At 41.7% G+C, this 14,594-nt stretch overlaps 1 protein-coding gene across 1 annotated transcript in view; it reads right to left on the reverse strand.

Moving 5' to 3' along the window:
• Positions 1 to 14,594, reverse strand: part of MAPKAP1 (MAPK associated protein 1) — a 198,332-nt gene that overhangs the window by 154,081 nt on the left and 29,657 nt on the right. The window contains exon 4 of the mRNA XM_056538602.1: positions 11,551 to 11,699. Within this exon, the coding sequence (XP_056394577.1) occupies positions 11,551 to 11,699 (149 nt within the window). The remainder of the gene's footprint in view (positions 1 to 11,550; positions 11,700 to 14,594) is intronic.

Below are 14,594 nucleotides of genomic sequence, written 5' to 3' on the forward strand. Positions count from 1 at the left end.
TTCTGCTTCTTCAATACTTGGTATCTAGACATATGCAGGGTACATGACTCTTTGTTGCAGCAGTTCTTTGATATACTTACCAAAAAAGATGGTAGCAAAGATGCAGGATCCTCTCCAGTAAGAATTAGTCTGAAACCTATATCATAGCCCTATAAAGTATGTGTCAACCCTGAATCACTCCAAAACCTTGTGTGTTTCCTAAAAAAAAAAAAACTTTGTAGAGGAAACGACCAACCCCCTCCTGATTTGCTTCAGTTGTTGGTACCCTCTGTTTCAGTTCATTGGTTCTGAAAATATACACCATCGATACCAACCGTACCTGGCTAGATGCGCTCATCCAGTCATCTTACCCAACTAAGCCCAAATTGTCATTGCTCTGCCGGAAACTGTTTGAAAAGGAATCTGATGATAATCCCACTATTCTGATATCTCGGGAGAGAGAGCTGAACCTTACGCTGGAAGACATAAACATGATCTTGAGAAATGCCTATGACTTCTCCGGGTGTGTAAGATTCCAAGAATGCCATTATAAACTCCTCACCAGATGATATAAAACCCCAAATCTGCTTTACCATTGGGGTCTAAATCCCACCAAGATATGCTGGAGATGTGGCGACCAGGTGGATTTCACACACACATAAAGTGGTACGGCATTAAAAATAACACCGTTCTGGACAGATGTGGAATGCACCATTATTTGTACGTGTTAGTCCAAGATATCCTTATCCCTTATATCGATTGCTTTAAGACTGCTAGAAGGTAACAAACATCTCTCCTTAACTTTGCTCGCACAATTGCTTTCTGATGTGAAAATACTGATTACATTACACGGATTCCTCTACCCCCCCTCAACTTAAAGGGGTACTCCGTTGTGGCCAGTTAAGTTGCTCTTTTCTTTATGTTCCGTTGCATACTTTATCCTCCGTTGTGCACAGCGCTGTACCCGCGGGTCTTTTGCTGCCTCATGGTGAAGTGTTTGTGTAACACTTGTTCACAGCACTTCCTTTCCTTCTGCCTGTTGTAAACTACATTTTTCAGCATGTCTTGTGGTCTGTGCTTGCTTCTTTTGTCCGCATCTCTCTTCGTTTGTTCCTCCCATTTGATCTTTCCCCTCCGCCTCTTACCCTGCCTTATTTTTATGTAAACCTCACCTTTCATGCAAATTTTCCTTACTGGTACAACCCTTGTTTGGAAATAGGGGGCCTGGCCTTTTAGTGTGCAGCCTATTTTGCTGCCTTTGCTGTTTTTCCTGGGCTGGCCAATGAGGAGACTGTGTCTCTGCCCTCCTTGCTCCGTCATCTCTCAGCTGTTTGTTGCCGTGTAGTGGAGCGTGAGAGAGGCAACAAGCTGCGGTTCTGTCAAAGTTTGTGTGTTGATATGGTAATTCTTTTATGTAATGCGGCCAATAATGTTGCTGAAGCAACACAAGCCAACCTAACTACATAGCCAACCAATACAAATCAGACAAGATGTGCGCCTGCATCCGGGGCTCTCTTGGATTGCACCTGCTGTAGCCTATTGACACGGCTTCAGGAGATGGCCACAACCCAAATAGGCGGAGTAGATAAATACTATATGAATAAACATCAAGGAGGTGTTGCGGATCACAGGCTGGGGAGAATGACGAAAGTAAAAAGACACACCTAAAAAAAAGGAGCTCCCGAACAAAACATGGCGCCCAGACAATGGGAAAAGGTGGTCGCCAGCACAGCGGGATACAGAAAACTGAATGACTTCCGGATGCAAAGAAAGGTAATCTTTAAAACACCACCATAGAGGTCACGGACACAAAAAAAAAGGTATTAAAGTATATCTGTACTGTAGGAAGCATGGGCCAAAAACTACTCCAGCAACAGAGTACCCCTTTAACCGTGACTATTTTAAGTTCTTCCAAATTTGGGCACCTTGGCTGCAATATAAAAACACTTGCTTGCCCACAGCTGATTAACCTCCCACTACCTTCTCCACCATCCCTTTTTCTTTCCTTCCCCATGTTCAATCTTCCACTTGAATTTTAATGCAGGCTCCGTTGTGTGAACAAAGCAGAGGAAAAGCAATTGTAGTCAAAGGAGGAATTTGTGCAAAACGATGTGGATTCCACTTCGAAAACCTGTAGTGTGAACAAGCCCTAAGTCAGTAAATTTTAGTTTAAAAATCATCTGGGAACAGGACTACCAGTCACCAGGGTGGTCCTAGCTGGCTTCTTCCCACCCCACCGGGCTTGAATGATAGAGCTCTTCTCTCCCCATTTGTGTGTATGATCTATCAATCAAGCCAAGTGGGGTAGAAAAAAACATGATCTGCCCCAGTGACTTGTAGTGCCCTTTCTGAAAGTTTTTTTCTTTTTCTAGGAATTCTCTGAGATGCAGCAGCGTAGATGGTCACAACAAAAGGAGCCTCTCCCTGTTTCATACTGCTCATGTTTCATGCAGCATGAAATGGATGACAGGGTCTTTAACCCCTTAAGGACCAGGCCCATTTTGGCCTTAAAGGGGTACTCCGCCCCTAGACATCTTATCCCCTATCCAAAGGATAGGGGATAAGATGTCAGATCGCCGCGGTCCCGCTGCTGGGGACCCCCGGGATGGCCGCTGCCGCACACCGCTGTCATTACTGCACAGAGCGAGTTCGCTCTGTGCGTAATGACGGGCGATACAGGGGACGGAGCATAGTTATGTCATGGCTCCGCCCCTCGTGACATCACAGCCCGCCCCCCTTAATACAAGTCTATGGCAGGGGCGTGACGACCACCACGCCCCCTCCCATAGACTCGTATTGAGGGGGAGGGCCGTGACGTTACGAGGGGCGGAGCCTTGACAGAACAATGCTCCGGCCCCTGTACTGCAAGTCATTACGTGCAGAGCGAACTCACTCACTGTGCAGTAATGATAGCGCAGTGCCGCAGAGGGGATCCCGGGGGTCCCCAGCAGCGGCACCGCGGCGATCTGACATCTTATCCCCTATCATTTGGATAGGGGATAAGATGTCTAGGGGCGGAGTACCCCTTTAAGGACCAGACCAATTTTATTTTTGCATTTTCGTTTTTTCCTCCTCCTTATATTTCCATCTACAGACCCATATGAGGGCTTGTTTTTTGCGTCACCAATTGTACTTTGTAATTACATCACTTATTTTACCATAAAATGTACGACGCAACCAAACAAATATTATTTATGTGGGAAAATTGAAAAGAAAATCGCAATTTAGTATAATTTCTATAATTGTACCGCTTAAAAAAAAAATCTCAAACCATTTTAACAAAATTAGTATGTTTGAAATTGCCCTATTTTGACTACCTATAACTTTCTCATTTTTCCGTATATGGGGCGATATGAGGGCTCATTTTTTGCTCCATGATCTTTAGTTTTTATCAGTATCATTTTTGCTTAGGTTTTACTTTTAATTAATTTTTTATAAATTTTTTTGGGAATAAAATGTGACAAAAAAGCAGCAATTTTGGACTTTTTTAAATCTTTTTATGTTTACGCCGTTCACCTTATGGGATGATTAATAATATATTTTAATAGTTCAGACTTTTACGCAGACGGCGATACCAAATATGTGTATTAATTATTTTTTTTACGCTTTTTTGGGGGTAAAATGGGAAAAACGGACGTTTTACTTTTTTATTGGGGGAAGGGGATTTTTCAAATTTTTTATTTTACATTTTTTTCGTTTTTTTTAATACTTTTTATGTCCCCATAGGGGACTATTCATTGCAATCAGTTGATTGCTAATACTGTGCAGTGCTATGCATAGGACACAGCACTGCTCAGTATTATCGGTGATCTTCTGCTCTGGTCTGCTCGATCTCAGACCAGAGCAGAAGACCCCGGGAGACGGCCGGAGCAAGGTGAGGGGACCTCCCGCCGCCATGCTGGATGACCGGATCCCCGCGGCAGCGCCACGGGCGATCCGATCATCCATTCAAAGTACCGCAATGCCGCAGATGCCGTGATCTGTATTGATCACGGCATCGGAGGGTTAATGGCAGAGATCCGCGCGATCGCGGATGTCCGCCATTACCGGCGGGTCCCTGGCTGTGATAGCAGCCGGGACCTGCCGGGCATGACGCGAGCACCGCTCCGGTACTCGCGATCATGTCGGCGCGTAAATGTACGTCATGGTGCGTTAAGTACCACGTCACCATGACGTACATTTACGTCCATTGTCGTTAAGGTTAAAAAAAAAAAGTAGGCCGGCGAAGCGAGCATTACAGTCAAACAAAAGATTAAAGAGCCATTGCTTCCCATGAGCCTTTATTTTTATGAAACTCTTAGTTTTTTTTTTTTGCATCTTCTTACATCTATGCAATAATTTGGTAATGTTCAGTAAAGTATGAGCCATTATAATGACGTGCCCACTACCGACTACCGAACATAAATAAACACGAACTTCGATTTTGGGACATGTTGGGCAATTCTATGAAAATCAGGACTGCCAGCAAGTATGCTAAGGACTAAACAGTGCTGTAATATCTGACCCAACTCACAAAGTTGTACTGTGAATTTTGATATTATATGGAAACTTTATTTAATAATATATAAAAGATGCATCCTAATGTCATAGCACAGTTTGTCCTGGAAAACAATTGGGTTAAAAGATCATTACAGTTTGGAAAGGATACAATTGTGTAATAAATTAAATACAGGAACATCAATGTAAAGGCTTAGTAAATCTGCAGAAACTGTGACAGCTAAGAAACTGCTGATGTGTGGAGTTAGAGAAGCGCTGGTTCTGCAGAATGAGTTTAGGGTTGGGGTTGTCAATCACCGCTCCCTGCCACTCATATGGAGCTGCAACAATGAAGTAACCAGCAGACACTGCAGTCGGCTTTATTGGACTTCCCTGCCTTCCATAGAGGCAACATGTAACTTAATAGGGCTGAAGAAAAGGAGATAATGTTGTTCTTAAAGGGTCATTTCTACTGGAAAATTTAGGGTTGTCTGCTTTATTGGTTCACCTCTACCTTGCAGCCCCTATTAAATATCATCAAGAATATGAAGATTTTATAGAGATATTATTCCAATTAATCCATTACACGTCATGGAAGATTTAATGAGACTGTCTAGAATGAAAGAAAATTGTCTGCCCTTTTTGCAGAAACAGCATTGCTGGTATTGCATCTCAGCCAAAGCAAAGTTACAGTCAGTAATCTATTTCACCTGTAGTGCCAACAGTGGAATAACTTGCCAGCCATTTAGGTAAAAAATAAAAAAGACAGATGTCTCAAGTCAATTGCCATAAATGTGTATAATGGGAATACCTCTTTAAGGGTAGGGTCACATGGGCCGTATTTTGCTGCTGCGTATTTTCCTTCCCATTACAGGGGTATTCCACTGGTCAGCGTGGAACTAAATGTTCTGAATGCTGTTTTTGCACTGTGGGGGACGGCCACGCCCCTCGTGACATCACGGCCATGCCCCCTCAATGCAAGTCTATGGGTGGGGGCGTGACAGCTGGCTAGTGGAGTACCCCTTTAGAGACAATGAGTAGGAAAATACGCAGCAGCAAATACAGCACGTGTTGCAATTCCTTAAAGGGGTTATCCAGTGTTTTTCTAAAATTCATAACCTGCTGGGGGTTGGAAAAAAAAATTAAGAAAAACAATAAAACTAAAAAAAAATAAAAATAAAATAACTATACTTACCTAGCCCTTATTCCTCCCAGCTCCCATTGGGCTCCATCCAGTGTTCCAATCTTCTTCTGCTTCCGAGACAAGAGTTGATGCAGGACCTGCCCATTTAGTCAATCACTGGCCAAAGAAGGGACACTGCTGAGGCCAGTGATTGGCCAGATGACAGGTCCTGCACCAAGCACTTGTCTAGGAAGCAGACAGAAGATCAGAGGACAGGATGGAGCTGAATGGGATCTACGAGGGGGATCAGGGCAATGTAAGTATTTTTTTTTCCCTCCTATCTTTTCTTGCCCCCAGCAGGATATGAATTTTAGCAAAATACTAGATAACCCCATTAATATAGCCTGGCATACAGATACTGCCTTCTAACATGCTGCTATTGTACCCAGTATACAAGCATGTGACACTAGATCATCTCAAAAGCAAGCAAACTGAAGGCTGTATAAAGAGCTATGCATTCCTTTTCCTAAAATTCCCAGGACAACCAAATTGCAGACCGTGGTACTGGACATCCAATTTTACATATATTTTGCAGGCATCACATTTGTCACCACGGTCTAGAGACCCCCTGCATTTCTAGTGCCACCTCTTTAAAGAGTTAAACCTATCATCAAGGTTTTTTAGAATGGCCTGTCACCACTTATAAATTTAATGAAGAATATGGGATTGAGGACACAATAGCCACAAAGAGCAGTAGAGACCGCAGCGTTAATAGCAATGTCTCATTCACGTCTTCTAAATGGCTCTGCGTATCCCTAATTATCTGAATGGTGCTCAATGTAAGAGCAGCAGGCAAAAAATGGTATTTAAGGACTGCACATCCCAAAATGCTGCTAAAAGCCATTAACCAGCGAGTGTTAATTGGAGCCATATTCATATTCATTTGCACTCCGGGCCCTGATAAAATATTTCCCAAGGTGCGCTTTAAAAGGAGTCTTAATTTAAGGAACTGCTACAATCAACACTTATGAAAATTAACAGCTGAGTAATTAGCGCTCATGAATTATGCCACGGAGCACGCTCACAGGCATGGCGGTGTCTGAGCTGATCAACCGGCTGGGGCTGCCCTAGGTCCCCTGAAACATGGGACAGGATTAACCCTCCACATCCAGCAGCCGCAGGGAGGAACAGGTAGGGACCACTGGATAACATCAATGAGATTGGTCACAAGCTACAAAGGACTTAATTCCATTCATGCATCATGTGTTCTGACAGTTTTATTTTAGATCATCACTAAACATATGTACAGCTTAACTACGTATATCCCAGAACTGGGCTATAGCGGCACATGGAAATATTACCTTGTAGGACACATAACCCTATAAAAGAAAAGCTGGGTGCATTTTACATCTACTAAATGGGCCAAACATCAATTCAGGAGAAAGATATCCCCTAGTTTCTCTCATCTTATTAGCTAAAGGCTACTCACCAGGCTATAAGTTAGGAGGGGGTTTGACCTCTGGGATCCCCACTGATCACAAGCATGAAGGGGCCACAGTGCAGATATGTGCTGTTTCCACTTTACTGTTTTTCCCTGTACACTGGCACCCAGTTTCCTGCAGCGCAGAGAATTGCAGCACGGTGCCCTTCAGGTGAATAATGCTGGATGTAGTACCTTCACAGTAGGGTGGCCAGTAACACCAGTGTGCAAGGAAAACTAAGAAGGGGATGTAGTGCTCAAACAACACGGAAGGCCCATAATACACAGGATAAGTGGGCGTCCCACAAGTAAGCGCCCACTAAATTATGGTAAATCCTAGCCATATGCCATCACCGTTCAAAGAGATTATCCCAGGATCTGATAGGTGGGAGTGCAACCACTGGGACCCCACTATCAAGAGAACTGGAGTCCCCTGATCCCCAGTGTGAATGAAGACTATGTCAATCACATGTGCTGCCTCTTCAACCGCTTTGTTTGGCACTGCTAAGTTCTGTACCTACATAAATCAGTCCCATAGAGAGTAAATGGAGCAGAAAAACACATGTTGGAATCACTCTATTCACACAAGGGTGGCAAGGGATCCATGTTCTTGGGATCATTGGGAGGTCCCAGCAATAAAATTCCCACAGATCAGATACTTATCACGTTGTAATCTGGGGAAAGGCCCTTTAATATCTGCTCTTAGCATTTTTGATTGGTTACACCTTAAGCCCATCCTTCCAGACTTTCCAATGATAATTCATTTTTACCTGATTTTTGTATTGTGATATAGAATTGTGATTTCTGGTGTTCGTCCCACAGATTTTTGTAGCTTTGGTATACATAAAGTACTTCATCCTGAACTACCTGCCTCTCCACAATGAGTAGAATCATAAAGGTTTATGGAATAAAATACCAATAGTGCAAAGTGTTATGATCATATGCTGGATAGCAGTTTAGGTATAATATACTATTCATTGTTCTCACCACTTCAGCCTGACTGTGGCGTTGACTGTCCAGCAACACGTCTGTCGCATCATCACTAGTTTATCCAATAATGTCTCCAGTTCTGATACATGTACAATATATCATAGATATTCTATACATTTAAAGGGGTATTCCAGGAAAAAATACTTTTTTATATATATCAACAGGCTTCAGAAAGTTAAACAGATTTGTAAATGACTTCTATTAAAAAATCTTAATCCTTTCAGTACTTATAAGCTTCTGAAGTTAAGGTTATTCTTTTCTGTCTAAGTGCTCTCTGATGACACGTGTCTTGGGAAACGCCCATTTTAGAAGAGGTTTGCTATGGGGATTTGCTTCTAAACTAGGCGTTTCCCGAGACACGTGTCATCAGAGATCACTAACTTTTTGGAGCCAGTTGATATATAAAAAAAAAGTTTTTTCCTGGATAACCCCTTTAAGTTGACCAAACCGCCAATTTTGGTGGGAATGGCTGACCATCTGGTTTGTGCACTGGCACTCTTCGCCCCGATGGTAGATGATGGGGAGAAAAGAGATGGGTATGTTAGATTTTTACATGTATGATCCTATGCCATAGTCTGACAGCAATTAAATATTAGATGGGCACTGTAAGGTTAAAAAAAATTTTTTATGTGATGTACATCTTGGCAAAACACTAACCTTTCTAATATACGGTACTTCATAAAAAAAAATGGTATCTCCTTTTTATAGAAATCATGGATTATTAAAAAATAAAAATAAATAAATAAAAAACACCTTTAGGGGTCTCCATACCATCCACAAGATAATCCTGTCCGGCTGCAGCATCATCCTTGCCCAAGATGAAGCACGGGCTGGGAAAAAGTTTAAAAAGTGAGGACGGGACTAGCACTCCTCTGTGCTCACCCCTGTCCTATCAGACTGCAGAATAAAAACAGGGAGGGGGTTACAGAGCAGCCTGCAGTGATTGGATGAGGAGAGGCAGCACAGCACAGCAGACTCAGGAAAGGAGTTTCTGCAGAGTGAGGACATGTCCCCTCCAGAGCACAGAATGACAAGGCAAGTGAGCAACAGATGAGGTGTATATATAACATAACTCACCATCATTAGTCATACAGCTCCACTTGTTTTATTCCAGTGCAGCTGCATCTATACGTTTTGTTACTCTAAGTTGATTGCGTGATCGCCAATATTGTGCTTAACCCCGTAGCCGGCTCCCGATCTGTGAAGCGCACTCAGAAGCTGAGCCCGCTTCGTATCTGCGGGGTCCTGGTTGCTATCAGCAACCAGGACCCACAGCTAATACAGGACATTGCTGATTGGGCTGATGTCCAGAATTAAGCCTTTAGATGCACCAATCAAAGTTGATCGCAGCATCTAAAATGGGAGAATATGCTGCCAGTTAGCTCAGCGGAGCTGTTCGGGACCAACATGGTGAAATCGCAGTGTCCCGAACAGCTGAGAGGACAGCGGGAGGTGTCTTACCTTGCTCCCGGCTGTCCGATCGGCATTTGGTTGCTCCAAGCCTGAAATCCAGACTTGAGCAATCAAGCGCAGAAAACACTGATCAATGCATTCCTATGGCAATGCATTGAACAGTGCCTGCAATCAGTGTATGCAATATTATAGCCCCTAGAGGGGGCTTACACAGCATGAAATAAAAAATAAATAAAAAAAAGTAAAAATATATGTGATTTAACCCCTTCCCTAATGAAAATCAGAATTACCCCCTTTTCCTATAAAAAAAATAAAAAATAAACTGTGTAAGTAAAAATAAAAGCAAACATATGTGGTATTGCCGCGTTCGTCAATGTCCGAACTGTAAAAACATATTGTTACTTAAACTGCATGGTCAATGGCGTACATGCAAAAAAATTACAAAGTCCAAAATAGCGTATTTTTAGTCACTTTTTATACCATAAAAAAGATGAATAAAAAGCGATCAAAAAGTCTGATCAAAACAAAAATGGTACCGCTAAAAACTTACTGGGTAAAATTACTGATGTCATTTCAAAAGTAGAATTGGTGGTGCAAAAAAATAGATTTTTAGGTGCAAAATTGAAAGAGTTATGATTTTTAAAAATTTAAGTAGTAAAAAACGAAAATAAAAAAACTGAAAAACGTTTGGTCCTTAAGGGGTTAATGTGAGTGACAGGATATCAGACCTTGTTTCTGACCTCTTGTGGACTAAAGGAGGATATCATCACCTACCAGATTCCCTCCTACTAGCTCCCAGACCTCTAAACGCACGAAAACTGCATGGTGTAAACTGACATCAACCCACTCGTGATTCTAATGAGTTCTCCTGGGTAATCTCCAGCATGAGCAGCTAATTAGGTTTACACATAATTGTGCATTTGCAAACAACAATGGAGCCTATCCAATGCATGCCACATTAGCAAAAGAGGTAAGAGCAAAGATACACAAGAACCTCTACATAATTCTCTTAATATTAGCCTATGTTGCACTATATTTTAATTTATGTTACATAGAAGAAAAGTAAAAATCCAAGCATTTAATTCATATATTCTCCCTTGCCTTAGTGTCAGCAAACTGGCTGATAACAACCCTACATATAAGGTTATCAGTACAACCTACAGGTCCCGATGGCAGAAATCTTCACAGCAATAAATAAAGCGAGAGTATTATAGAATGAATTCCAAAAAAGTATTTCACGACGTTATACTTTTGCTCACACTACAGCCATGGCTTCTGTGCTTAAAGGTAACCTGCTATCACTTTCATACTGCCTGTACATTGAGTCACCAACCCAATGCCTTTGATTGACAGATCTCATTCTCTTTTTTTGGGGTATACGAGGAGCTCTATCAATCAAGGAAGGCAGGTTGAAGCCACTGGGGTTTGGTCCACATGGTACAGGCCACATGAAAGCGATAACAGGTTCCTTTTAACAGGTATCATAGATCTGTTTTGAAAAAGATCCCATTGCATTCTGACGGATCTCACTGATTCATAATGAGGTTGAAAGGATCCCAGTGAGGGTTTCGGTAGTTTTGAGATGAAGAAGAGAACTGCAGACTAAGCTGTTCTTGCCAAAAAAAATAAAAATACATTAGTTGTAAACAGAGCTTAAAAGGAGTAGCGGATCGCAGGGGGTCCGACTGTTGGAGCCCCCTGCGATCATTGGGACAGGACCCTGTCGCTCTCAGTGAGGAGCGTGTGTCGTCTACGTTTAGTAGGCACGCGCTCAATTCATTCCTATGGGAGCGCCGATGATGCCCGAGAGCTGCAGCACATGCTCCTCACTGAACGCCGGGATCCTGTCCCACTGATCCCAGCAGTCGGACCCCCCTGCAATCAGCTACTTATCCCCAATCCGGTGGATAGGGGCTAAGTTAATTTTTGACGGAGATCTCCTTTAACTGTACACAGGATCATGCTCTGCAGTTGTTATGACCATAACTCATTTCAATGGAGAGTGCAGCCAAAACTGTCCCATTATAGGAGTCACAACAACTGATCCTTAACAAGAAGTCAAATAGTGCCCAGAGGACATTTCTCTCACCTTGCCATCAAACTTGGAGTATTCATTGAATGGATTGTTCAGCTGTAGAGGGCACTGCTCCAGGCGGACAGACAATATGGACGGCTTTCCGCTGCGTGGTACTTTTTCCTTAAAGTTTTTCTTTTCAAACAAAGAACTCAATTCCTCAGCTGTGAAAATAATTCAGACGGATAAAAGTCAGCTAGTGATCTACTACCTACATTTTCTACTAATATATCATATACTAATATATCATATTTTAAGTCTGCCATACATTGTGTACATTATTTTATATAATTTATTACTATAATATTATTTAGATATATATATATATATATATACACACTCAAGTATAAGCAGAGTTTTTCAGCATGATTTTTCATGCTGAAAACACCCCCCTCGGCTTATACTCGTGTGAACCGTTGGGCCGTCCATCTTCACTGCAGGGACCATCCGCATTCCGGTGAGAGGGTGAGCCGGTCCGGGCAATCCATCTTTCTCGGGAAACCCTCTTCTCCGCCCCGGGCCATTCCCGGACTAATGAAGCTGCATTGATGCTGCCGCACAGGGACATCTATGCGCAGCAGACATGTGACATCAGGGGCTTATATTCGGGTCAGCTTATATACGGTATATAAATTATACATATATATATATATATATATACACACACACACACACACACACAGAGTATATATACGGTATATACACACACACACATATATTATTTATTTTTATTTTTTTAGAAGAAAGGTACTTGTGGTTTTGTCACCCAAAAACTGATGGCTTTGAGATAAGAGTAACCCACATTTTTTGTTTAATTATTGTGAATATAATATTTTATATATATATATATATATATATATATATATATATATATATATACATACACACACACACTAGCTGAGTACCCGGCATTGCCCGGTTTTTCCTTCCTAATCCTTGTTGGGGAGGAAAATCAACAAAGGAGGAAGCTTTTGACTTCATATACCGTCCTCATATTGTTGTCATATCTCGACCTTCTATCCCGTCCCCATATCCCTTCCCCAGGTGGGACTGACTTGTGATGAAGATATTGTAAGCTGAAAATAGAAGGGGACATGGTTTGTGGGACTGGGCGTGATTTACAAGCCAGGCCGATGCACAAAAAAGGTAGATAATAAAAGGGGTGGGGCTTAAACAGTGGGCATGTCTTTGTGAGATGGGGTGTGGCTTGCAAGCCGGACTGCCACATTCACACGGAGATGCAGAGCGGAGCTTGTTGAGTAAGGTAAGGAAGTCCTTTATACTTGCATGGGACTTGAAACAAAAACCCATCTTTTACATAAGGGTGTAGGTAAGGGTTAATTTAACTATCATATATTTTTATTTGACATATAAGAAATGTGTGTACCAGGTATTATTTAAATATCTCTAGCCGTACAGACGTTATGTGGGAACATACATTTCCCACTGATTTGCATGGCACTTTAAAACAAAAACCCCGACCCTCACAAATGGGGGTAGTTAAGGGTTAAATTAACTATCCTATATTTTTAGTGGACATATAAGTAACATGTGACCAAGTATTATCGAAATATTTCCAGCTGTTTGGAAGTTATGAAGTAACATTTTTCCCATAGCCTTGTATGGGACTTTAACCCCTTAATGACACAGCCCATTTGATGAGCTGGGCGGCACTGACGTCAGAGTGCCAGTTAGCAACTCATTAGCATATGCCCAAAATAGAAGATTAGGGACGAACTTAAGGGCACGGAAAGCATCAAACTGATCAGCGTCCCCCGCACTACCAGCCAGTAACGGTTAGTGCGGAGGGGAGAAAGTTTTCCTTTAAGGACACAGCCAATTTTATTTTTGCGTTTTAGTTTTTTCCTCCTCGACTTCTAAAATTCATAACTCTTATATTTCCATTCCCAGACACATATGAGGGCTTGTTTTTGCATGACCAGTTGTACTTTGTAATGACATCACTAATTTTATCCTAAAATGTACATTAAACCCCCCAAAATATTTTCTGTGTAAGGAAATTTAAATTAAATTCATAATTTTGCTAATTTGGGGGGGGGGGTTCACTTTCGTGCTGTACACTTTATGGTAACAATTACATGTTTTCTTTATTCTCTGGGTCAATACGATCAAAATGATACCCATAGTTACATACATTTCTATTATTGTACTGCTTTTAAAAAATCTCAAACTTTTTTTTACTAAATCAGTATGTTTAAAATTGCTTTATTTTGACCACCTCTAACTTTCTTATTTTTCCGTATTCAGGGATATGCAAGGGCAAATTTTTTGAGCCATGATCTGTAGTTTGTTTTGGTACAAAGTTTGCTTATACTTGATTTTTTGATCGCTTTTTATTAAATTTTTTGGCAGTTTGATGTGACTTTTTTTTTACGTTTACGCTGTTCGCCGTACGGGATTATTAACATTATATATTTATAGTTCGGACATTTACGCACGCAACAATACCAAATATGTTTATTATTTATCTTTTTTTAATGCTTTTTGTATTAATATGGGGAAAAGAGGTGATTTAAAACTTTGTTTTATTTATATTTATTTATATATTTATTATAGCAATAATAAGATTGCTAATACCGTTCAGTGCTATGCATAGGGCATAGTATTATCAGTGATCTTCTGCTCTGGTCTGCTGAAAGGCAGATCAGTGCAGAAGACCCTGGGAGACGGACGGAGGCAGGTGAGGGGACCTCCGTCCGCCATCTTGGCTGATCTGATCCCCGCGGCAGCGTTGCAGGCAATCAGATCAGCCATTATAAGTGCCGCACTGCAGCAGATGCCATGACCTGTATTGATCACGGCACCTGAGGAGTTAATGGCAGACATCAGCGTGATCGTTGATGTCCGCCATAACCGGCGCCATGCGCTAAGTGATGCTATGCAGCGCTGTACATTTACGGCGCATGTCCTTATGGGGTTAACCAAAAACCCCGACCCTAGAAAATGGGTGTGAGTAAGGGTTAAATCACCTATCCTATGTTTGTTGTTGACATATTAGTAACATGTGTGCCAAGTTTAATGTTAATATCTTTCGCCGT

This window comes from Hyla sarda, chromosome 9 (assembly GCF_029499605.1).
Source record: "Hyla sarda isolate aHylSar1 chromosome 9, aHylSar1.hap1, whole genome shotgun sequence".
Lineage (NCBI taxonomy): Eukaryota > Metazoa > Chordata > Amphibia > Anura > Hylidae > Hyla > Hyla sarda.